This window comes from Gadus macrocephalus, chromosome 1 (assembly GCF_031168955.1).
Source record: "Gadus macrocephalus chromosome 1, ASM3116895v1".
In the NCBI taxonomy this organism is placed as follows: domain Eukaryota; kingdom Metazoa; phylum Chordata; class Actinopteri; order Gadiformes; family Gadidae; genus Gadus; species Gadus macrocephalus.
Genome location: NC_082382.1, coordinates 20,601,137 through 20,625,843, shown reverse-complemented (window position 1 = coordinate 20,625,843; position 24,707 = coordinate 20,601,137). Strand labels below are relative to the sequence as shown.

Here is a 24,707-nt window from a genome sequence, read left to right as displayed (position 1 = left end):
ATTATTATTATTATTGTTATTGTTATTATTATTATAGCATATGTCAGCTGTCATTTGTAATTCTAAGAGTTTGACTTTTTTTTAGTTGCAAAGATTCCATTGTAATGTATAGATATTTGTAATGATAATTATTTGTAGTCGACGTTTCATGTTAAATCTTTCGCTACTAATACTACATTTCAAAATGAAAATAAAAAGGTATTTATATTTATTAACTACCTCCTGCAAATTCTATCGTCTTTCGATCGCGCCGTTACAACGTCATCATTAATGGACGGCAACAATGGAAAATAAACAAAGAAGTAAATATGGCATGGCTAAATTATAAGAACGTTAATTCAAACCATTAACAAGATTGTACTAGTGCTATTTAATACTAACACGATACGATTCCCAGTGGTTTAAAATGTGTATAACGTTTGCTGTGCCATTCCACCTCTAAATATAACAAACTATTAAAAATGTCATCGCTATCGAGCATATGAACTATCGTTTTCGCTTTTAACCATTCAACCTGGGAACTGAAAATGACAACACTAACCAGACAGGACCTTAACTTTGGACAAGGCAAGAGACACTCATTCGGTAGATTGCATGTTTTTCGCAGTCCTTCGACCTCCGACAAGTGTTTGACTCTAACGCCAGTATAATTTACTCTTCCACAGTGGTGGCTGACATTCTGTGTGAGTTCCTAGAGGTAGCCATTCATCTCATATTATATGTTCGGGAGGTGTACCCCTCTGGGATTTTCCAGAAGAAAAAGAAATACAACGTGCCTGTACAGGTAAATTCAATGGACCACCTGCTTGCAATCTTGGGCTTTTTTTTTAGGTGTTGGGAGTGGACACAGTTCAACTTAATTGGCGCATTCAAGATGTTGCTTTCCCGGTTTATATCGTAGATGTCATGCCATCCAGAACTGAACCAGTATATCCAAGATACACTCCAATGTGTGAAGCCGCTCATCGAAAAGGTGAGGATTGGATGCGAGTACAGTGAAAGAGGTGGGTTTGAACGACGTGCTTTGAATGACCTTTCCGTTATTTTCAGAATGATGCTGAGAAGGTAGCGGTGGTCATCATGGACAAGGAGCACCACCCGGTCGAGAGATTTGTCTTTGAAATCTCTCAGCCCCCCCTGCTGAGTATAAGGTATGTCTGTTCAACAGGATTATTAGCACAGCACAAGTTAACAACTTAATGCTGTCTTACTCTGGTTAAAAATACCACAATGTAAAATGTTCTCGGACTTCAAGTTTATATCCAGTGCAAAAAATGGCAGTCGCAAAATAAATGTATTTGTTTATAAGCCAGCAATGTGTATTACAAATTATAATGTTCTGCTGTTGTACTTTGTCCATTATGCTGACAATGACAATCAGAGTGATGTGCTGGTGTTGACATGCACATTAAATGTGTGTTTGTTTGTGTGTTGCAGCTCTGACACACTGCTGTCCCATGTTGAGCAGCTGCTGCGAGCGTTCATTCTGAAGATCAGCGTGTGCGATGCGGTTCTCAACAGCAATCCCCCAGGTAAGCAGCATTACATTATCATTTCCACACTGTAGCCTCTGGTGTTTATTCACCGGGCCACAACGGGACTATAGTCTCTCGGACAGTAGGTTGGCTGGTTGTTGAAATGCTTAACAGTGCACCACTCCTACCTGTCCCAGGCTGTTCGTTCACAGTACTGGTCCACACCAGAGAAGCTGCCACGCGCAACATGGAGAAGGTGCAGGTCATCAAGGTGAGGCCAGTGTCCCTCATGCTGTTGTGGAGGTCAACGCTGTGCATTTATGTTAGTGTTGGACTTATATGCGGCCAAGATTTACAAATGTTTTGAACATCACTTGTTTATGTTTGGTCTTTGGTTCATTGTTCCTTAAAGGGGACCTATTATGCTTTTTCGACTTTTATGACCTATTAACGTTGTTATAATGATTGATAGTCATGTTTAACCATACTAAAGGGTCAAATAATGACGTACATGCATTTCAACGTATTCCTTGCTGACAGTCTGGGGTGGCTGTGCAGAGCGCTAAACACTCGGGACAAAGTTTGCGATTCACTTGTTCACATTTCCGGGAAATCATCTACGTAGAGGCACTCCTGCCGCGCCCCCATATGCCTGGTCAAATCTGCCCGCGCGAGCGCTTCAAGGAAGGAAACCAATCACAACGGAGTTGGGTTGGCAGGAGGGGGGCGAGGGGGCGGAGAAGGACGAAACCGAGCGTTGACAGAGAATGCTGAAAGCGCCCAGATGAGAGGAAGAGTTTCCCGATAATCTACATTGTTTTTTGTGCTGTGATTCGTGTCAGGTTGAGCTATAGGAGTCATTAATAAGAAATTAAGACCAGAAAAGTAGTATAATAGGTCCTCTTTAAATAGCATTGTGACCTGAAGACACGCCTGCTCTCCAATGTACCCTCTGGATATCCTTCTGTTTACCTTTTATTATTTATTACAATATTTCAACTTTATGGTCAGCCGCACAATATTGAAAATATCATCGTAAAGACCCAATTTCGCCGAGGCGCATCAATGCTAGAGTTGTTAGAGTGCTTTAGAGCAAGACACCACAAACACCACGCACACACCATTTGAACCCTACTCTAGCTAGCTGCCAGAGTGCCCCTAACCATCCAGACCATGTATCTCTAGAATGTATTGAGTATTGAGGGGCTGGATGTCTTGGCTCTCCTCAGGACTTCCCATGGATCGTGGCTGATGAGCAGGAAGTCCACATGCCGGAGCCCAGACTCATTCCGCTGAAGACCATGACGTCAGAGATTGTAAAAGTAAACCCAAATTCAGTCATTAACGATTCAACCCATCCAATCAGTTTTTTATGTTCTTTTTTCTATACTCTTTTCCCAGTTCTAAAATCAATGACAATATTGTATGTTTTATTACGATCTCACATCAAGTTGACTGCTCATATTGTATTTTGTTTCAGATGCAGCTTTACGTAGAGGAGAGAGCCCAGAAAACATAGTGGATTTCTCCTAAGCATACACCCGCAAAATCGATCTTATTTCTCTCCGAGACAGAGAGAGAGATTCCATGAAGACCTATCTGCTTTGTTGTTTTCAATGAAGCTCCCACATGAATGTATTCCAGTTGTTTTGTAAATATTGAATGTGAATTGATTAACTGTTAACGTTTTCGTGATGTTAATTCCATGTTGATATTCCTGTCATGATTAAAGAAAGTGCAAGCACCTTTATGCTTTTTTCCTTATTCTATTGTTTGACCTCCTTTCACATGGAGGTCATTATAAACAGTGACCCCTCTTTCAGCTAACGCTGGCAAAGGAGTTGGACATTCCTTGTAAATATTCCAATAAAACTCAATTAATCCGAGCAGCAAAACGGCCTCCTTTAATGTGTCCTAAACATAAACTACATCAGAAACATAAACTACATTTAGTCACCAAAACCCAAACCGCATTACGACATTGGTATGTGGTGTAGGGCTACTGTGGACCAATCCTGTGTATAAATGTTTTGTGTAAAATAAGGTACCCTACATAGGCTACAGGCCTAGACATTAAGGGAGAATGGCCTGACTGCTGGATACGTGCTGCTGTAAACTGGGCATTTACTGGCTCTCCCACAGGCTCGTTACAATCTTAAAGAGATGTAGTGCTCAGTCACAAAGAATTTGTGACTGAGCACTACATCTCAATGTACAAGGACACATTTCTATAATACAACTACATGTTGTAGCCTATATTAAGCTAAGCTTTTAAGTGAAACTATGCGTGCTTGTATCAGCCCCAACTCATTATGATATTCCCTCAGGCCCAAGCAGCTAGATTCTGTGGCTGTCCTCCCAGTCATGCTGATTTTGGACAAGGGCATGTTGGCAGCACCTTTCTGGACTGACCATAACACAACACAGCCACAACCAGGGAATCTGGCAACCTGGACAATGGGCGGTTCAAGATGGAAATAAAACATGATTGTGCATTTACTTTGGCTGGACCAGCATTGGTCTAATTAGCATTAATTAGAAAAATGTTTCCAACCACAGCACACACCATTGCCAAAGAGAAAATATTACTCAATAGGATTGTTTCTTGGGAACCTGAAAAAAACCACTTTGACTTGCAAAAAACAATTCAAATGTAGATAATACATCTTACAAAATAGATTTCCTGACTTTGAAAAAAAGGTGTTCATCTGAGAGGGTCCAGGGGAATTTCTTCATGCAGAATTTTAATATCACTACATAATCGGGCAGTCACAAAGTACGCCACCTCATGGTCACCCAACATGTCACTGCTACTCAAGCATTTAATGGTAGAATTGTTTCCAATGACTTGGGGTGTCTGCAGGACCCTAAAGATACTACCTTCAAATCAAATTCTTTCCACAGCAGTCTCCATACCGCTCCTGTGACATCTCGAACATATGTCATCGTCCACTGTTTTATTCAGCTCCTGTTCCCATTGTCCGTGGATGTGTAAGGTGTTGTCTTACATCTCCAGCATTGGCTTTTTGTAAACATGCGATATTCGCTTTTTTGTTTATGCAGGGTGAACAGAATGGGTTTTTATATTGGTTGGTTCTCTTTTAATATAATCACAGTGTATTTTTTGTGATATAGGGTCTTCTTTGTAGATATCTATATAACTCACTCAAAGGTATGGTAAAATTGTTTTTGAGTTCCGAAAAATATAGAGATATATTCCCCTCAAACAGTTTATTGTGTTCACCCTCTCTCGGCCCATGTTTTAAGCATTATCACACATGGATGGGCCCCTTAAGTAACCATTTGGACCAAAGTCCTGACCCTCATTGCGAGTTTGATCCATACATTCTTCATTCAAGTTTTCTTTTGAGACTGTTGTCTACGAAATGAAAGAGTGGATAATGATATTCCTGGTAAGGAGTTAAGTTCGGTAGAAACCTATCTAGTCTCCAAATCCTTGACAACCCAGGCCACCGCACTGCTCTGAGAAGTATTGCCCGATAGGAAGGTTGTTACCTCCACGACCTATAGGTTAACAGACTTAATAACTAATTAACATTTTTAATTGATCAAGGCACCTCATCACTTCACATTTGGTACTTATGTGAAGTTAATAATGTCATCGTAGACGATGACATTATTAACTTATTAACTGTAAGGACTTACAGGCCTGTCTAGGCCACCTTAGCTTCTCCTAAGGTCGCTGGGAATGGGGGGTGGGGTGCTATTACGTCTGTTGCAATCTGCAACCTCCCCACTAAATCCTTCACACCACACCTTTAAGTATCAAATTATTTATCTGGGTTCAAATGTAAGCAGCTCTACTCGTGTGGATGAGGAGGATGCCTTCATACTGCTACTAACGCTGTAGCTTACGGACATGCCGTTATGATTTACCACCAACAATTATTTGGGCTTGATGTGTCTCAACTTGTCAGTGAGATCTGCAGTTTTTCTCACACATAAGCAACACAAAAAGAAGTACAGAAGTCGTTAAAGATCATTTATTTGCACGATAAGGGCACAATGAAAATTATTTTCGGATTTGTTTTGTAGGGAGAAACAATGAGTCCACTTCAAATGTACTGGAGTAAAATAAAAAATAAAATAAATATAGTGATAAAACAATGAAAGTGAACAGAAATTAAAAAAAAAAAGTGAAGTACAGAAAATCTAACAAATTACTTAAGTACTGTATCAATGGATATTTACCTCGTTATCTGACATGTTCTCAGTGCATTCTCTTTATGGCATGGCAAACAAAAGCAATACACCAAATCTGGTGTATTGCTGAACCCTTACAGTATAATAAGCTGTGGAGCTGACGGGGCAGTGGGGGAGAACACACGTGGAGAAAAAATAAAAGGCTCAACCTTGAATTGGGGCCAGCAGATAAAAATAGGCAGGGTTTTGTAGAAGCATTTGTTTCCACAATCCTCTGTTCGCTCTGTCCTGATCCAACACATGTCAGCAACATTCAATCATATAAGATTGATCGGCTGATGTGGATCTTATAATAGGTATCTCCAGGTCAATAAAAAAAAGAATAATAATGTTTAGCATTGATAATTGTTGAACAGGGACAGTTATAAACCATTGAATAGTCCCCTCTCACCACAAATTTTGCTATTGCAGGTATTCAGAAGTAAATACATTTAAGGATTAAAATAGAAGGCAATGTGGAATGTCTTGTGTTTGTTTAACCATGAATATTATTATAAGCATATAAGTATAGTAGCATAAGAATAAGTATACTATTATATATAAGTATAAATTATATATTGTATGCATGTATTCATCACCTCTGTTTGTCTTATTTATTTGTGTTACAACAATAGGCTACTTTTGACCTTGATTTCAAAGACATTGTTCAGAAGATCAACGGATAATGAAAGAACATTGAGTGATGGAACAGACTCAGACAACTTATAAATATATGCTTTACCCAAGACTCAAGTCCTGATTGGATCTTATACTCCGGTATGAAGTCATAAAAGTTTGTAAGCTCTTTGCATGCCATAAGCAAGCCTAAAGGACATTGCCAGTTATGGATACAATGCTGCAAATCCATTAATAAACTCGGCTATCATTTATTAATAGAGTTTGATTGAGAAGAATCTAATTAAAAGCTCTTAATAGTATCAACAGGTGGGACGGTTTTCTCTTTTCCATCAACAAATACAGGTTTTGGTTGTGGTACATCACAGAAGTTAATAATTTATTTTGCCCTAAAATTATTTTGGGTCAGACCAACGCTGACATTCACAATACAAAATGAAATGTACTACATTTTAAAAACGTTAAACTTTTTCAATTAAGCAATAGTTCAATAAATATAACATTGCCCATATTCTCTTTTCAATATTCAACCTCCATGTGACCTACACTCACCCTACCTCTCGAAGCATCCCAAGGATAAGTGCCACTCAAATGCCAAATGCATATTCAAATGTAACTGAGCCCATTGAAGACATGGCCTTATTGGGATTGTGCCACGCTGCAGAGTCTCAACTATAAAAGACATCTTCAGAGGAGATGAGGAGATGCAGGGAAGACTTGGAGGCTACATCTCAGGGTAAGTCCAGCGCTGGCTGCAGCTGCCGGGGGAGTGGAAAGTAGGGTCATTTTAAAACGCTTTCAGCCTCTTGCCACATATGTGGCTCTGTGATGATGTTAACGCTAATGCTTTAGGGATTTATTGTAGTATTACATGAATTACATGTTCACGAGGACTTAATGACTTGCTGGACTCGCTTTTGAAGTGCTGTAAATTATGACGCGTAAAGCTGAGTTATGGAAAGCAGATTTATGAATACTACTTCTACTATATTAGTAGAAGTAGTAGTCATAGTAGTAGTAGTAGTAGTAGTAGTAGTAGAACTACTACTACTACTGCTACTACTACTACTGCACCTGCTATTAATATTACTACTACTATTACTACTATTCCTTCTACTACTACTACTCCTTCTACTATGACTACTACTTAATATAGTACTTCTGATACTACTCCTACTACTATATTACTACTACTGATAATACATTTACTACTATAACTACTACTGATAATAATCAAAAGATAAATATTTGATTCTGCAATATTATCTTATTCAATAAGAGAGATGCTTATAATAGGCCTTATTTACTAAGAATAAAATCCTTAAATTATAATGATGCTAGAAATGTAATGTTAATTTAATGTAAAAGTACATGAAATGTTATTCACAAGTAGATATAAAACTAAATGAAAGGAACTTGTTAGTGCAAAACTTAAGATCAACATATTATATATCTTTATATCATTAATATATAACATGAATATTCTTCAACAGGATCTCATCTTTAACATTTCTTCTGTGACTGGCTAGGAACAGGTGATATTTTATAAGATTTATTTTATATCAAAGAAATTTCAGATTTTAAGCTGTGACATCACAGGTTATAATGTAAAATAATACATGGTTGTAATTCAACATGGAGGACTAACTCAGTATCTCCTTCCAGTAAGCAGCCGCCATGAGCACGGACGCGGAGATGGCCCTCTACGGCAAGGCCGCCATATACCTTCGTAAGCCAGAGAGGGAGAGGATCGAGGCCCAGAGCAAGCCCTTTGACGCCAAGTCCGCCGGTTACGTGGCTGACGCGAAGGAAATGTACATCAAGTGTACCATAATCAAGAAGGAAGGGGGCAAGATCACAGTGAAACTGATGGAAGGCTCCGAGGTACACTGCAGTTCATATCATTGATTTCGGTGTGACCATTTCAAAGTTTAAAATGACTCTTCCCCACCTTATTTTAGGAGAGGACAGTCAAGGAGGATGATGTCACACAGATGAATCCTCCCAAGTATGACAAGATTGAGGACATGGCCATGATGACCTATCTCAATGAAGCCTCTGTGTTGTATAACCTCAAAGAGCGCTATGCAGCATGGATGATCTACGTAAGATAGCCAGCCTGCTCAGTAAAATACAGCATACTCATAAGAAGTACTGACAGAAGCGTTTAGGTGTTCATAGCATGTTCTTCCCTTCAGACCTACTCTGGGCTGTTCTGCGCCACTGTAAACCCCTACAAGTGGCTCCCAGTGTACGACTCACATGTCGTAGCTGCCTACAGAGGAAAGAAGCGTATGGAGGCTCCACCCCACATCTTCTCTGTCTCTGACAATGCCTACCAGTTCATGGCTACCGGTATGTCTAACTTCGCAATGATAATACAAATCAATACACTGTCCTACAGATCTCCATGTCTAACCTGTAATACTTTCCATTTACAGATAGAGAGAATCAGTCTGTCTTGATCACGTAAGTTCTGCTTTGGTTCAACCCGGTGTGTTTAAAAGATACAGTTGAGTACTTTCTATTAATTACATGTTTCTATACCCAGTGGAGAATCCGGTGCTGGAAAGACTGTGAACACCAAGCGTGTCATCCAGTACTTTGCCACTATCTCAGTTAGTGGTGGTGGAGAGAAGAAGAAGGAGAACAAAATGGGGGTACGAAATCACTGGTTCACTGGAGAACAGTTCACTCTGGACTCGTTGCACTGCTCCTCTCATTCTCTCTCACCATGTGAAACTACAGGGATCTCTAGAGGACCAGATCATTGCTGCCAACCCCCTGCTGGAGGCCTACGGTAATGCCAAGACCGTGAGGAATGACAACTCCTCTCGCTTTGTAAGTATGGAGCACTTCAGCCTGTACATCTTCTTCAGGCCCTTGATCGATCATTAGGAAGGAGTTTAACCAAAGTTTATCCAAAATAGGGTAAATTCATCAGGATCCATTTCAATACTAGTGGCAAACTGGCTAGTGCTGATATTGAGACATGTAAGTATCCGTTTCAGACGGTGAATACATTTCAACACCTGGATGAATCGTTTTTCATTAATGACGTATTCTTATAGATCTGCTGGAGAAGTCTAGAGTGACATTCCAGCTGCCAGATGAGAGAGGCTACCACATCTTCTACCAGATGATGACCAACCACAAGCCTGAGATCATTGGTGAGATGAATGATCATGAGCCTTGTAACACAATCCTTACCCTGAAAGAGAGCCTATAGCAGTGAACAAGCCTCTTATTGGTTCTCCATCTCCGGAACTGTCCATTGTAAAGCAAGATGTATTACATGATAAATCAACTACATACTACATGCTACATTTAACTATGGAGTCCTGTTTTAATCTCCAGAGATGACGCTCATCACCAGCAACCCCTACGACTTCCCCATGTGCAGTCAGGGTCAGATCACTGTGGCTAGTATCGATGACAAAGAGGAGCTGGATGCTACTGATGTGAGCTTGACTTCCAGTGCATTTACTTCTCTCTCCGAACATGCTTTAGTAGGTACTCTGCAATAAAACCCATTCATGACTAAAATGAAAAATGTTTTCTTTTAAATACAGGCTGCTATCGACATTCTGGGCTTCAGTAATGACGAGAAGATGGCCATCTACAGGTTCACTGGTGCAGTGCTTCACCACGGTAACATGAAGTTCAAGCAGAAGCAGCGTGAGGAGCAGGCTGAGCCAGACGGCAATGAGGGCGAGTACCTTTCCTCTTAAATAGTGCTGGACTTTGGGTTGATTTGGAGTAAAATATTGTACATAATTGTAAAGGTTGTATGAGATGGGACTGTGGGATGTAAACTGTGATGTAAATATAGTCCATGTTGCTTTCACAGAGGCTGACAAAATTGGCTACCTGCTGGGTCTGAACTCAGCTGATATGCTGAAGGCTCTCTGCTACCCCAGAGTGAAGGTCGGCAACGAGTACGTCACCAAGGGTCAGACTGTACCTCAGGTAACCAAGATAACACGGCTTGATTCATCGAAAAGATATAAAGAATTTGTATAGATTTCATATTGACTGCATTGTCAAGTCCGATCCCGTTAGATTACCTTCATCAGGAAATCCAAGCTCAGGTCATTCCATTTTGTTTGTATAAATCAATTTATTTCTGTAGCCCTTAATCACAGTTACAGTCTCAAAGGGCTTAACAGGCCATTTATTTATGACACTCCCCCTAACCCTTACCCCCCATGCAGCAAGAAAAAACGTCCAGGGATGTTTAGGGTTGCAATTGGTGACATAATCTGCAAACATTGTAATACAAGCAAACATTTTAAATCATTAAATTAAGAAAACGTTTTTAGTCCATGTAAAATTGTCCTGTATTTCGAAAGGTCAACAACTCAGTGAGTGCCCTGGCCAAGTCTACCTATGAGAAGATGTTCTTGTGGATGGTCATCCGCATCAACGAGATGCTGGACACCAAGCAACCCAGACAGTACTTCATTGGAGTGCTGGATATCGCTGGTTTTGAGATCTTTAATGTGAGCTGATCATTAACTAATTTTTATTTGAAACATTTCTGGATTTCAACATCTCATTTATATTAGATTAAAACTCTTTCCAACTAATAGTTCAACAGCATGGAGCAGCTGTGCATCAACTTCACCAATGAGAAACTGCAACAGTTCTTCAACCACCACATGTTCGTCCTGGAGCAAGAGGAGTACAAGAAGGAGGGTATCATCTGGGAGTTCATTGACTTCGGCATGGACTTGGCTGCCTGCATTGAGCTTATTGAGAAGGTACACAATGATATTCTGAGATAATACCACCAAACATGGTGTGTTCCAAACACACCTCACCATAACACTTGGTGTGTTTTCTTCTACTCAGCCAATGGGCATCTTCTCCATCCTTGAAGAGGAGTGCATGTTCCCAAAGGCCTCAGATGTGACCTTCAAGGCCAAGCTGTACGACCAGCATCTTGGCAAAACCAAAGCATTTGAGAAGCCCAAGCCTGCCAAAGGCAAGGCTGAGGCCCACTTCTCCCTGGTGCACTACGCTGGAACAGTGGACTACAACATCACTGGCTGGCTGGACAAGAACAAGGACCCCCTGAACGACTCTGTGGTTCAACTCTACCAGAAGTCTTCAATTAAACTGCTGCCGGTCCTGTATCCCCCCGTAATAGAAGGTACAAAAGTGGAATATGGCGTAGGATGTTATTCTCAAGTAATATGCACAGGAACCTTTTAAAACTAATCACACGAAAATCTTTATTTTTAATTACAGAAACTGGAGGTGCTAAGAAGGGAGCAAAGAAGAAGGGTGGTTCCATGCAAACTGTGTCTTCCCAGTTCAGGGTAACATTTTAGTTTTTCAACCAGATCTAATGCCATTTCATGAAGATATCAATGATGTAAATTATAGTCATTGTCATTATGTTTTTGCACCCAACTTCTTGTATCTACAGGAGAATCTTGGCAAGCTGATGACCAACTTGAGGAGCACCCATCCTCACTTTGTGCGTTGCCTGATTCCAAATGAGTCAAAGACTCCAGGTACAATTACACCAGTACTAGTGTCTGCATCAATTGATTTGTAAAGACGCTTATTGGTAATGAATCAATCAACAATATTATTAATGATGGGAAAATACATTCTAACAGGTCTTATGGAGAACTTCCTGGTTATCCACCAGCTGAGGTGTAACGGTGTACTGGAGGGCATCAGAATCTGCAGAAAGGGCTTCCCCAGCAGAATCCTCTATGCTGACTTCAAGCAGAGGTAACCATTAATGAACCATCATACGCTACTATGGGCTTGGAAAATCCACATTGTGAGAATATGATAACAAACATCACCATGGCCCCTCTCATCTAAGGTACAAAGTACTGAATGCCAGCGTCATCCCTGAGGGACAGTTTATTGACAACAAGAAGGCTTCTGAGAAGCTGCTTGGCTCAATTGACGTGAACCATGATGAATACAAATTTGGCCACACCAAGGTAACCACCAAACACTCTTCTGTGTTCGATATATTGAGGAGATTTCAGGCAAAACCAGAATGAATGACCATTTGCCATCTCCTTCCAAGGTGTTTTTCAAGGCTGGTCTGCTCGGTCTCCTTGAGGAGATGCGAGATGAGAAGCTGGCCATCCTGGTCGGATTGACTCAGGCTCTCTCCCGGGGATTCCTTATGAGGACCGAGTTTAAGAAGATGATGGAGAGGAGGCAAGTTGAAGATTCTACATAATCCTGTTGTGTGCCGTATACTACAGATATTCTTTAAACAATGAATGATAGTGTGATTAAAAAAAACAATGTTGTTTTTTTTAACCATAGGGAAGCCGTCTTCACTATTCAGTACAACATCCGCTCATTCATGAACGTCAAAACCTGGCCGTGGATGAAGGTGTACTACAAGATCAAGCCTCTTCTGAAGAGTGCTGAGACTGAGAAGGAGCTTTCCCAGATGAAGGAGAACTACGGTAAGATGAAGACAGACCTGGCCACTGCCCTGGGAAAGAAGAAGGAACTGGAGGAGAAGATGGTCTCCCTTCTGCAGGAGAAAAATGATCTGCAGCTGCAAGTGGCATCTGTACGTGTGATACATGTTGATATGTTTTCCACAAAATGATTGGTAGAATCCATGGAAATGTTCATGAATTTGTTTTGTATTGTAAAACAGGAAGGAGATAACTTGTCAGATGCTGAGGAAAGATGTGAGGGACTTATCAAGAACAAGATCCAGATGGAGGCCAAACTAAAGGAGACAACTGAGAGACTGGAGGACGAGGAGGAGATGAATGCTGAGCTGACTGCCAAGAAGAGGAAGCTGGAGGATGAATGCTCTGAGCTCAAGAAGGACATTGATGACCTGGAGCTTACCTTGGCCAAAGTGGAGAAGGAGAAACACGCCACTGAGAACAAGGTTTGTAAAGATGGAATCTATCTGAGGATGGAGATTTTGAACCATTGTATGCCAACACCTTCTATTCTGTATATTAGGTGAAGAACCTGACTGAGGAGATGGCCTCTATGGATGAGAATGTTGCCAAGCTGTCAAAGGAGAAGAAAGCCCTCCAAGAGGCCCACCAGCAGACCCTTGATGACCTGCAGGCAGAGGAAGACAAAGTCAACACTCTGACCAAGGCCAAAACCAAGCTGGAACAGCAAGTGGATGATGTACGTTCATTTGATAAGATACAATTCATATTAATGTATAGAGCCATATACCTTGTATAATAACAAGCAAATGTTGAAATATGAAGCTTGAAGGTTCTCTGGAGCAAGAGAAGAAGCTTCGTATGGACCTTGAGAGAGCCAAGCGAAAGCTTGAGGGTGATCTGAAGCTGGCTCAGGAATCCATCATGGATCTTGAGAATGATAAGCAGCAGTCTGATGAAAAGATCAAGAAGTAAATATACAGATTTGCAGTGATTCATAATATGGTTCAAAATACTAACAATGCAATTTTGGAACTGGGTTTCATTTTCATCCTTCATCAAATCATTTCCCTGTGAATCTCATAGGAAGGACTTTGAGACCAGCCAACTTCTGAGCAAGATTGAAGATGAGCAGTCCCTTGGCGCTCAACTTCAGAAGAAGATTAAGGAGCTTCAGGTGAGCTTCTGTGGTGTTGAGATAATTTCCAATATAATTTAATAACATTTCTAACAAAATGTGTTTTTCTGTATTAATTCCCTCATCCCCATCTCTCATTCCTAGGCCCGCATTGAGGAGCTAGAGGAAGAGATTGAGGCTGAGCGCGCTGCACGTGCCAAGGTTGAGAAGCAGAGAGCTGACCTCTCCAGGGAACTTGAGGAGATCAGTGAGAGGCTCGAGGAGGCCGGGGGAGCCACTTCTGCTCAGATTGAGATGAACAAGAAGCGCGAGGCTGAGTTCCAGAAGCTGCGTCGTGATCTGGAGGAGTCCACCCTGCAGCATGAAGCCACTGCCGCTGCTCTGCGCAAGAAGCAGGCGGACAGCGTCGCAGAGCTGGGAGAGCAGATCGACAACCTCCAGCGCGTCAAACAGAAGCTGGAGAAGGAGAAGAGCGAATTCAAGATGGAGATCGACGACCTCTCCAGCAACATGGAAGCTGTTGCCAAGGCGAAGGTAAAATTTAGTTAATGCATACATTGTAAAACAGAATAAAGTAACCTTGGCGAAATACACTCACCGAAATAAATGCGAATGATCAGGGTAACCTTGAGAAGATGTGCCGTACTCTGGAGGACCAGCTCAGTGAGCTCAAGTCTAAGAATGACGAGAACGTCCGCCAGATGAATGATGCCAGCGCTCAGAGGGCGAGGCTGCTCACTGAGAATGGTGAGTTCATTCACCTTCTACTCTTATGGCTGAATTTGTTGACAGATACGGATTACTTTCTTGATCCAAGATTAATTGATTTAGTTGCACTACGTATTCAACATACTTCTACGTGAAAACCCATTCAAATCTTCTCCTAAACAGGTGAGTTTGGTCGTCAGCTTGAGGAGAAAGACGCCCTTGTGACCCAGCTGACCAGAGGCAAGCAGGCCTTCACACAGCAGTTGGAGGAGCTGAAGAGACATGTTGAGGAGGAGGTTAAGGTAGGCCTTTCCAAAGTAATTTCCAATAATTGAAAGATAGACATATTCATTTGTAGTTGTGAAGACATGTGTCCCTAATTGCAGATTTCAAATTCCTCTCTTGTAGGCCAAGAATGCTCTTGCTCATGGTGTGCAATCTGCCCGCCACGACTGTGACCTCCTGAGGGAGCAGTTTGAGGAGGAGCAGGAGGCCAAGGCTGAGCTGCAGCGGGGGATGTCCAAGGCCAACGGCGAGGTGGCTACGTGGAGGAGCAAGTATGAAACTGATGCCATCCAGCGCACTGAGGAGCTGGAGGAGGCCAAGTGAGTCAAATTTACTCGTTTATTGTCGGTTTCATTTCAAAAACTACAATTCAGTTCCTCGACCATTATTGTTATTATTATTATGAAAGGAAAAAGCTGGCTCAGCGCCTTCAGGATGCTGAGGAGCAGATTGAGGCTACCAACTCCAAGTGTGCCTCTCTGGAGAAGACCAAGCAGAGACTCTTGGGTGAGGTGGAGGACCTCATGGTCGATGTGGAGAGGGCTAACGGACTGGCTGCCAACCTTGACAAGAAGCAGAGGAACTTTGACAAGGTAATACTGCTCTCTCTTTGGGGTTTTACACTGTCAACAAAGCATCATGTTAGAGAGCCAGATCTATGATATTATGTATTATGTTATTCAGGTTCTGTCAGAGTGGAAGCAGAAGTATGAGGAGGGACAGGCAGAGCTTGAGGGATCCCTGAAAGAGACTCGTTCTCTCAGCACTGAGCTTTTCAAGATGAAGAACTCCTACGAGGAAACTCTGGATCATCTGGAGACACTGAAGCGCGAGAACAAGAACCTGCAGCGTAAGTTTTCCAATGAACACGACATATCCTTTTCACATTTCAGCAACATGCTGGATATGAACATATAGCACTATGTATATCTTGCTTAAAAATACACATATTCTACCTCCTGCAGAGGAGATCTCTGACATTACCGAACAACTTGGTGAGACTGGTAAGAGCATCCATGAGCTGGAGAAGTCCAAGAAGCAGGTGGAGACTGAGAAGGTTGAGATCCAAACAGCCCTTGAGGAAGCTGAGGTGAATAAATCTGAGAAATCTTGTTTTTCTTTACATATATTCCTCTCAAATTTTTAATAAAAATATGCCCAACCCTTAATTTAACAGTCCATACTATATCTATAGGGAACTCTGGAGCATGAAGAGTCCAAGATTCTGCGTGTCCAACTGGAGCTCAACCAGGTCAAGGGTGAGGTTGACAGGAAGATAGCTGAGAAGGATGAGGAGATCGAGCAGATCAAGAGGAACAGCCAGAGGCTTATGGATTCCATGCAGAGTACTCTGGATGCTGAGGTCAGGAGCAGAAATGATGCCCTGAGAATCAAGAAGAAGATGGAGGGAGACCTGAACGAGATGGAGATCCAGCTGAGCCATGCCAACCGCCAGGCTGCTGAGGCCCAGAAGCAGCTGAGGAACGTGCAGGGACAACTCAAGGTACAGTACTCCAGTCCACTGTTAAGACCGATGTTTGTATTCCACCAATCAAAACACTGGTTTAGCATGTGATATTAATCACGATGTCCTCCTGCTGATCATTTCAGGATGCCCAACTGCACCTCGACGATGCCATCAGAGCAGCAGATGACCTGAAGGAGCAAGCTGCCATGGTGGAGCGTAGGAACGGCCTCATGGTGGCTGAGCTTGAGGAGCTGAGGGCAGCTCTGGAACAGACAGAGAGAGGCCGCAAAGTGGCTGAGACGGAGCTGGTGGATGCTAGCGAGCGTGTTGGACTGCTGCACTCCCAGGTCAATTCAGATTGGAGAACATATGAGTCTGATCTAAAAATAGAGAGTCTGATCTAAAAATGAATTGTGATTGGGAATGCATGGATGAACACATAACCAAGCTAAATGTTTTTATTTACATTGTAGAACACAAGCCTTTTGAACACAAAGAAGAAGCTGGAGACTGACCTTGTCCAAGTCCAGGGCGAGGTGGATGACGTTGTTCAGGAAGCCAGGAATGCTGAGGAGAAGGCCAAGAAGGCCATCACTGATGTAGGTCGATCAAATATCCAAGGCCTTGTGTTTGAAAGATCATTGGTTACTTAAAGATGTTCCTGATTAACAATATGATTACGATCACAGGCTGCCATGATGGCTGAGGAGCTGAAGAAAGAGCAGGATACTAGCTCTCACCTGGAGAGGATGAAGAAGAACCTGGAGGTCACAGTGAAGGACCTGCAGCACCGCCTGGATGAGGCTGAGAACCTGGCCATGAAGGGTGGCAAGAAGCAGCTCCAGAAACTGGAGTCCCGGGTAAAAGAATGTCCCACAGATCTATGTGTGCTTCCAGACCATCAGGAACTGAGTTTAATTGCTTGATTTCCCAAAGGTGCGCGAGCTGGAGACCGAGGTTGAAGCTGAACAGAGACGTGGAGCAGACGCTATTAAGGGTGTCCGCAAGTATGAGAGGAGGGTGAAGGAACTCACATACCAGGTATGCCACAGAAATATTACTCACAGCTTTTATCTTGAAAACATTTAAATTGAAAAGATTTGAGTCTCCACCTCTTAAAGTGACCTTCTACACCTTTTTCCTACCCACAAATTTAGACTGAGGAGGACAAGAAGAATGGCTGCAGGCTCCAGGATCTGGTTGACAAGCTGCAGATGAAGGTGAAGGCCTACAAGAGGCAGTCTGAGGAAGCGGTAAGCCAACCCTAACCTATGCTTCATGAATACGGTTGTGACCTGGCTTTCAGTGGATCCCATTGAAACCTAATACAATGTGAACGGCCCAACAGGAGGAGCAGGCCAATTCCTACCTGTCCAAGTGCAGGAAGGTTCAGCATGAGCTGGAGGAGGCTGAGGAGCGGGCTGACATCGCTGAGTCTCAGGTCAACAAGCTGAGGGCTAAGAGCCGCGATACTGGCAAGGTAACCTCCTCACCCTCACTGGTACTTCTTCATGACCCAAACATTCACTCTTGAACATCTGTTCATCTAACTTATTGTTTTTTTTCTTTTCACAGGCAAAGGAGGCGGAGTAACACTGCTTATTCAGGAATCACAGTCATAAAATATGACGACGGTTACGAATAATAATAAAAAGCTTGTTCATGATCCTTTTGTGTTCTTTGTCTTTTGTAATCCTTGTAAACGTTTTTGGATAAAGTAAGAGTCACTGTTGATCTACACAGGAATACACTGTCCACACTTCACTTGATCCTAAAGAGTATAGATAGAAGAAAGAGTCCTTCAGGTTGAATCGGCACATTGATTCTTTAGCAGAGCTTGTAGAGCTCCAGACATAACGAATACTATGGCTCAGCTGACCAGTAGAAAGCCACTATGAAACACAGCAATCAGTCACCAATACAATCTATTGACATACAATACATAACATGATCCTCAACAAAGAGGTGGAAAATTGACCAATCTTAAAACTAACAATGAAGCATAGCTAAATGGAATTGGATAGGAATTTCTCTACCTTGTTGTTGTGGAAATATTAATTGTAATGTTAATATACAATTATATACAAATTACATAAACCCTGTTTAGATAATTACTAGTCAATTGAAAATAATTTCAATTTGCATTTGCATTGCCACTGTTGCCACGAAGACTGATACTGAAGCTGCCCTCCCCCTTCTGGCCACCATTGTACACTGTATTGTATTGTGTTGTATTGTATTGTATTGTAGTGTATGATAGTACTTAACTGTGTAGCAACTGCAGCAGCTGCTATCATTGATGTAACACAGGGAATTGGTTAGCCTAGCGATTGTTGTACGTGCACTTGGTTCTATGAACATCCTTTCTGTACCGACGCCAATATATTGATGCACTTGTTATGACAAATGTACTTATTGTAAGTCGCTTTGGATAAAAGAGTCTGCTAAATGCCCTAAATGTAAATGTGAAGCCAATTAACAGACTTCTGTGTTGTGTCGATTCCTTTAACTGTCTTGCAGACTTGCAGACACGTCCACTTCACCCATAGTGTATTGCAATTCAACCTGGTCTCTCTCTGTCAGGGCCAATCCTGAACTTTCCACGATGGTTACTCCCCCCACCTTTGTCTCCTCTGTAATAACTACCAACAATGTGAAATTTTCCCTATAAGAATCATGTACACCAATTATCTTGATCATGATCCCATAATCATGCTCTAAAATTAAATCAAATATTTTGCTGGCTGAACACTTGTTAACCTTTTGATCATCAAATGGCCTCTGGTTGTCCAAACTACTAATGTATTACTGATCAAGGGACCATTCAGTCATCCCTTAATATATTGGGAAAAAACATATACCTATCCCCACAACCCCAATACCAATGCATTACTACAGAAGAAATTGTATCATGAGACACTTGCAAAGATGGGTTTCGCTAGCGACACTAAATCAGACGAGAAACATTGTCTCATTTAGAAAACTTCCAACCAGTCCACCCAGTGGAACGCAGAACCTAGAGTCTCATTGATCAGTGCAGCTGCTTAATAAGTCACTAAGGAGACAAGAACAGCAAAGCGGTGAATAGCACTTGTCATAAAGGAAGAGGTGGGGGAAACAATAAGTAGAGGCATCCACCATAGGTTGACAAAAACAAGCCCATGCAGAAGTCAAGAACTTTCAAATACTTGACATTTAAGTATCTGAAATTAAACATCCCACGAGCAAAACCAGTTATACGCTTCGAAGTTCTTGTTAAACTGATATCCACTATCTATTTTGCCTCTATTTCTAGTTTCTCTAGTGACACTATTCCTCTACAAGAGAGCAGGAAGACCCTAATAATGAGGCAGGGCAATCGGGTGGGGCTTGGGCAGTGATAAGGCCGAGAAGGACCTTGGTGGACCTTGATGGTTGGCTACAAACACGAATACCATAGCAAAAGAAAACGGAATAGAGGGAGCTAGACTGGTAAAAGCAAGGCATCGGTTCAGACTAAGTGAGTATTAACCAGTTCACTATCTACTTCATCAATTGGCAACCTGCAACAGGTTGAACCAGCGAGGTCATGATACACAAGCCTAAACTATGAAGACTTGTGCTCTCATCAAACAGTTAATACCGTCATCAATTATTTGTCAAAATTAGGAAATATTATGGTTAAAGTAACAAGGACAAATCTGGGATTCTTTAAACTTAAAATAAGTACCGTAAGTAACACCAAAATAACAAACTCGGTCATCAGTGAACTAAAGGTTACTTACGTATACCCAGGTTGACCAAAACAATGAAAATGAACACATAAAAGGACAGATCCTCAAGACTCGTCCCAGCATCTTACTATTCCTCCCCTTCAACCTCCTTCTCTTGACTCTGTTCATCCCCCCCTTCCTTCTCCTCCTGAACCTACAAGGCTCCCCCACAGCTCTCTCCTTCCCCACCTCCGGTCACCTACTGGTGGACCGGAGGAAACAATGGAGCAGGTCGTGACCATTGGACCTCTGGACCAAACCATCGTAGTGTCTCCCCCTCGCTCATTCATCATCATATAATAATAATCAAACATGGCAGTCATTTGGCAACCCGGCCTCCATTTCCCTAAGGTGGCTCCCTTTGTTGAACAACGGGCGCAATTGGACTTTGTAGACCAAGCCCTCAGGTATTAAGAGAAGCATATGATCTACCACCGGATAAAATAAAACAACATTAGTCTCATGCCGAATGAGGGTGCCAAATGCCTATGCAGTGTCCAACTAATCTAGTGGTCCGAACACAACAGACAGCCATTCAGGCGGACATAAAGGCCGCTGGGACAAACAGTGAAACAGATCACATGGTTTAATTCTTCCAAGAATGTTCCTCCAGGAGTCTGCCAGGTGCTGGCAAGGCCGTGCCCAAGGCTGGGTCACAGCCTATTTTTACCCCTGAATCATGCCTTTATCCCTGTAAGTATATAACAACATCTGCTATTTTATACCGTTGAATGTGCACGAGCCTCCAGGGAACATGATCTGGATGTCATTGTAGGGCATTGCAAAGACGTAGTAATATGGAGACATATGGTGTCGTACTGTTTCGACGAAAATACATTTACCATGTATGATGATTGATGATTATGTTTCAATGAAGTCATGGATCTATTTTTTTTCTAGTTTTTTCCACTATCTATTTCATCTCCTTCGTATCTTTCCTTCTTTAAAAGAAAAGGATTTGTAAAACAAATACGCATTCATACAAGTATTCACTACACCTTTACCTACATAAGGATTATAACATAAATGTATGTAGGCCTACATTTCGACATTTTCAGAACCAGTTATTTGAGAGCGCATGTTTAACGGTGAGGTTTGCTTTGGATTGTATGTTGGGATTTAAAAAACTCACACAATGGGTTGTTCAACCCTCGTGGTTAAATGCATTTCTAGGCAGCTGTTACCTGGCCCAATGTGAGGACTCTTGTTGGACAACGTCTGGAACACCGTTTTGCAAAGTATTTATTGCCAAATTCAATAAGTTTATGGAAATTAGATGCATCCTACGCATAATGAGTTCGACTCCCTCCTATAAAGTGCAAGCATAATGCCCACGTGTGACCCCCTTTTTCCGGGACCTCCACTCACTGGCTCCCGGTAGTAGCTCGCATCAGATTCAAGAGGATGGTACGGATGGTACAGGCCTACAAGGCGGTCAATTGAACTGCCCCTGTCGACCTCCAAAGCGTTGGTCAGCTCGAGCGCTCCGCCCAACTACCTCAGCTGGAAGTCTGGCACCGCCCAAGTCACAACTCTTCTCTGTTTTGGCACCCCAGTGGTGGAACGAGCTCTCTGACGATGTCAGGACCGCCGAGACGCTCACCAGCTTCCTCAAAAGACACACGACTCACTTGTTCAGAGGTCACCAAGACTCTTACGCGCCTATTGTACCTACGTCCTGTTACTTAATGTACGCACTTATTGTAGGCTATGTTGTACGTCCTTGCACTTCAAAATAGTAGGCTACTTAGCATAATTTGTGTAGAATCTTATCCTAGCTATCTCTGTGTTATACGGGGAATGCGTTAACCTAACAATTGTTAGTGATTGGCACTTGGTTCTATGAACATCCTTACTGGTTACTTACGGTTTGCCTTACTTTTGGAGTTTTCTGAATTTTATGTTGTTTACTTTGCCTCTCCTTTCACATCAACTTAATGTTGGTCACGTTAAAGGAGCGGTCCTTATCCTAATTAAGAAAAAATATCAAGTTGACAAGACAAGGGAAACCACACATAAACACGCCGCTCTGGACCCCATAGTGTTGTCTTGACACCCCACAGGTAACAAGGATCAGTATTGATAATGACAACGTTCAACAAAAATGGACGTCTGGCGCCATCTGTCGGAAGGACGAGACTGGATCATATTCACTGGATAATATTTACAGTGTTCATATTATCCAGTGGTCAACTTGATGATTTCACTTGATTGGATTATTTCACCCTCAAACCCCGAAGAAGGAAGATCCATAAGAATAAGATTTAGGACTTTCACAACCATTTCTAGATTATATATGTTCCCTTCTGACTATCATTCTTTGTTGTACAATCTATTCTACACAGTTCCATTAATTTATTAGTCGAACAAATTTGGTCTTACGTTTTCATTTTTATTTTAGGCCTTAAGCACATTGCTCTATCTAATATCTTATGGTGTTCAATTTTTCTGCAACGTTTTTATTTGAGTCGATGAGTGAACGGCGGTGAGCTGTATCAGATCTGAGAGGCTGATCGTTTGTACACATGTGTCATGTGGCCACAGCGCTTTATGTTTGACGGTGAACGGGTTTCAGCGTGGAAGGGGAGTGACAGGTCGTGAGTGCTCTGCCGGAGGACAGGATCTCAGCAGGCCTGTGGATCATGTTGTGATGCTGTTGCAGACACAAAACAAAATCGATTACTTATGGATAAGATATCTTGAAGATCTTTAGGAGAGTGTACAACTACTTGGGGTGCAAGTTGTGGACTGGTGATCTGGTGACTTGGACTCGAAATTGAATCCCGCAGAAACTTGGGATTCGACGTCGTCTCGAGGTAAGATGACATGGGTTTACAAACTGGAGAATAAAAGACAATATCATACGTTAACATTCGATGTCATTCAAATATGCATTAGATCCACCAGAATAGGGACGTAATGAAATGCAGTCTCATTCCTCTCGGCGAAGGTTTCATAACTTGAAGTGTTATGCAAATCGATGGCCGGGGTTGGCCGGTAGATGGCAGTATAAGATAGATATGAACTCAACGGTGACTATATCACCCGTGGACATGTTATAGAATTTCACCAAGGACTGGACAAGGGACACATCTTCACCAGCAAAGAGACAATTGATAGCCTACAACAAGACCCATACATTAAAATAATAATTAAAAACCTCCCCCAGAAAAAATAATTTGCCTAAATGTTGAGGAATGAGCAACACAATGTATGTAATTGAACAGTAGTCCTACAGAGTTCGTTATCAACGATGGAGAATAAAGTGTGTGTGTGTGTGTGTGTGTGTGTGTGTGTGTGTGTGTGTGTGTGTGTGTGTGTGTGTGTGTGTGTGTGTGTGTGTGTGTGTGTGTGTGTGTGTGTGTGTGTGTGTGTGCGTGTGTGAAACGAAGAAGCATGCTCCCATAACAACTCCGAGGTAAACATTTGCTAAAACAAGAATGACAATTTCTTGCAGGTCGCCAAAATGCCCCCAGAGTGATGAATGCAATTTGAACTGATCCTAGTTATAACGATCTGTTTGCTAAATTAGATCACACCAAAACACAAAGCAAAGCACTGAAAACAGGTTACATAAGGGTGCCAGGTTATGTAAAACGAGGTTACTGTACGTTTATTTCACTGCGGTTTCGTTTATGCTTACAACTTACTATCAACAACACGTTTACAGATATATCAGCTTATATCTGCTTCAGGGCTAAAGGGGTCTACACCTGAATCTGAACATCAATTCAAGCCATCATCCTGAGGTCGACCAGGTAGACCCTAGAAATGTAACAAATGTGTCAAAAGAAAACGAGAAAACCAATTAATATGGAATCAGACTCAAAAAGACTTGTATTACCAAATAAGCTTTCTCCTTTAAGGAATCTGCTGTGATGTGTCTGTGCAGAAATAAAACACATCGATGACCCCAGGAACCCCTGCTATTCCCTTACCACAATATATTGTCACATCCAGTGGGTGTTATTTCAACCAATTAGTTGGTCGGTTCTGAATGTTCTTGTTTGATAAAGGCCCAGTTGTTAGGGAGCAAAGTGAACTTTGCTCAGTCGTGGACTCCCCTCTTTTGTTCTTGACATTTCTGCTGTTTGATGCTGTGGCGCCCCCCAAGCCCCGCCAAGCCTCTCTCTCTCTCTCTCTCTCTCTCTCTCTCTCTCTCTCTCTCTCTCTCTCTCTCTCTCTCTCTCTCTCTCTCTCTCTCTCTCTCTCTCTCTCTCTCTCCTCTCTCTCTCTCTCTCTGTACGCCCACTCCCATTCGTCATCTTCTGAAGACTGTTGATAGTCTCTGCCAGGGGTCCGTGTGTGGGGGGGGTGGGAGGGGAGAGAGAGAGAGAGAGAGAGAGAGATGAGAGAGACGAGAGAGAGAGAGAGAGAGAGGAGAGAGAGAGAGAGAGAGAGGACTATACATGAGCATGACGCCTAACCCAATCAGCTCAGTATTGACCTGTGGTGTTTTTTCACTAAACTTGGCTTTGTGACCAGATGGGAAAAGGTATAAACAGTGTCTCCTGAACGACTAATAGTAAAAATCGTGGTGACACATAGAGGACAGTGATGTGGATAACAGAAACTATTCCGCATAGGTGGGATTTTTTTCTCCCGCCTTGACACCATACGCTAATTATAGGT

At 42.2% G+C, this 24,707-nt stretch overlaps 2 protein-coding genes across 3 annotated transcripts; both read left to right on the top strand.

Annotated features, from left to right (window-relative positions):
• The first annotated feature begins 221 nt into the window (after positions 1 to 221).
• On the top strand, positions 222 to 3,220 carry mad2l2 (mitotic arrest deficient 2 like 2). Of its 2 annotated transcripts, none has more exons than XM_060052464.1 (8): positions 222 to 302; positions 666 to 784; positions 902 to 973; positions 1,051 to 1,151; positions 1,438 to 1,532; positions 1,673 to 1,746; positions 2,705 to 2,797; positions 2,956 to 3,220. In XM_060052464.1, the coding sequence occupies exons 1-8, from the start codon at positions 284 to 286 to the stop codon at positions 2,992 to 2,994; spliced, it is 612 nt and encodes a 203-aa protein (XP_059908447.1). In that variant the 5' UTR covers positions 222 to 283; the 3' UTR covers positions 2,995 to 3,220. The 2 variants fall into 2 exon arrangements, with proteins under 2 accessions (XP_059908447.1, XP_059908437.1); XM_060052454.1 differs by having other exon boundaries at positions 242 to 567.
• Positions 3,221 to 6,985: 3,765 nt separating this feature from the next.
• Positions 6,986 to 17,989, top strand: LOC132458003 (myosin heavy chain, fast skeletal muscle-like). The gene is made up of 41 exons (XM_060052443.1): positions 6,986 to 7,050; positions 7,808 to 7,849; positions 7,980 to 8,198; positions 8,276 to 8,419; positions 8,513 to 8,669; positions 8,756 to 8,783; positions 8,866 to 8,974; positions 9,063 to 9,155; positions 9,245 to 9,308; positions 9,386 to 9,484; positions 9,672 to 9,775; positions 9,887 to 10,025; positions 10,165 to 10,283; positions 10,667 to 10,816; positions 10,907 to 11,077; positions 11,169 to 11,469; positions 11,568 to 11,638; positions 11,749 to 11,836; positions 11,945 to 12,062; positions 12,160 to 12,283; positions 12,373 to 12,509; positions 12,621 to 12,876; positions 12,967 to 13,209; positions 13,287 to 13,463; positions 13,550 to 13,695; positions 13,811 to 13,901; positions 14,007 to 14,396; positions 14,483 to 14,609; positions 14,754 to 14,872; positions 14,979 to 15,175; positions 15,265 to 15,448; positions 15,540 to 15,705; positions 15,821 to 15,945; positions 16,051 to 16,359; positions 16,467 to 16,670; positions 16,797 to 16,922; positions 17,013 to 17,183; positions 17,260 to 17,364; positions 17,481 to 17,576; positions 17,672 to 17,803; positions 17,899 to 17,989. The coding sequence occupies exons 3-41, from the start codon at positions 7,992 to 7,994 to the stop codon at positions 17,914 to 17,916; spliced, it is 5,805 nt and encodes a 1,934-aa protein (XP_059908426.1). The 5' UTR covers positions 6,986 to 7,050; positions 7,808 to 7,849; positions 7,980 to 7,991; the 3' UTR covers positions 17,917 to 17,989.
• Positions 17,990 to 24,707: the final 6,718 nt, after the last annotated feature.

Bases quoted from the DNA above. Each gene is read 5' to 3' on its own strand.
- mad2l2 (XM_060052454.1), top strand. From the start codon at position 528: ATGACAACACTAACCAGACAGGACCTTAACTTTGGACAAG. The intron at 974-1,050 runs GTGAGGATTGGA...CGTTATTTTCAG, and splicing joins TGAAGCCGCTCATCGAAAAG to AATGATGCTGAGAAGGTAGC. The intron at 1,152-1,437 runs GTATGTCTGTTC...TGTGTGTTGCAG, and splicing joins CCCCCCCTGCTGAGTATAAG to CTCTGACACACTGCTGTCCC.
- LOC132458003 (XM_060052443.1), top strand. From the start codon at position 7,992: ATGAGCACGGACGCGGAGATGGCCCTCTACGGCAAGGCCGCCATATAC. The intron at 8,784-8,865 runs GTAAGTTCTGCT...TTCTATACCCAG, and splicing joins AATCAGTCTGTCTTGATCAC to TGGAGAATCCGGTGCTGGAA. The intron at 9,309-9,385 runs GTAAGTATCCGT...GTATTCTTATAG, and splicing joins TAGTGCTGATATTGAGACAT to ATCTGCTGGAGAAGTCTAGA.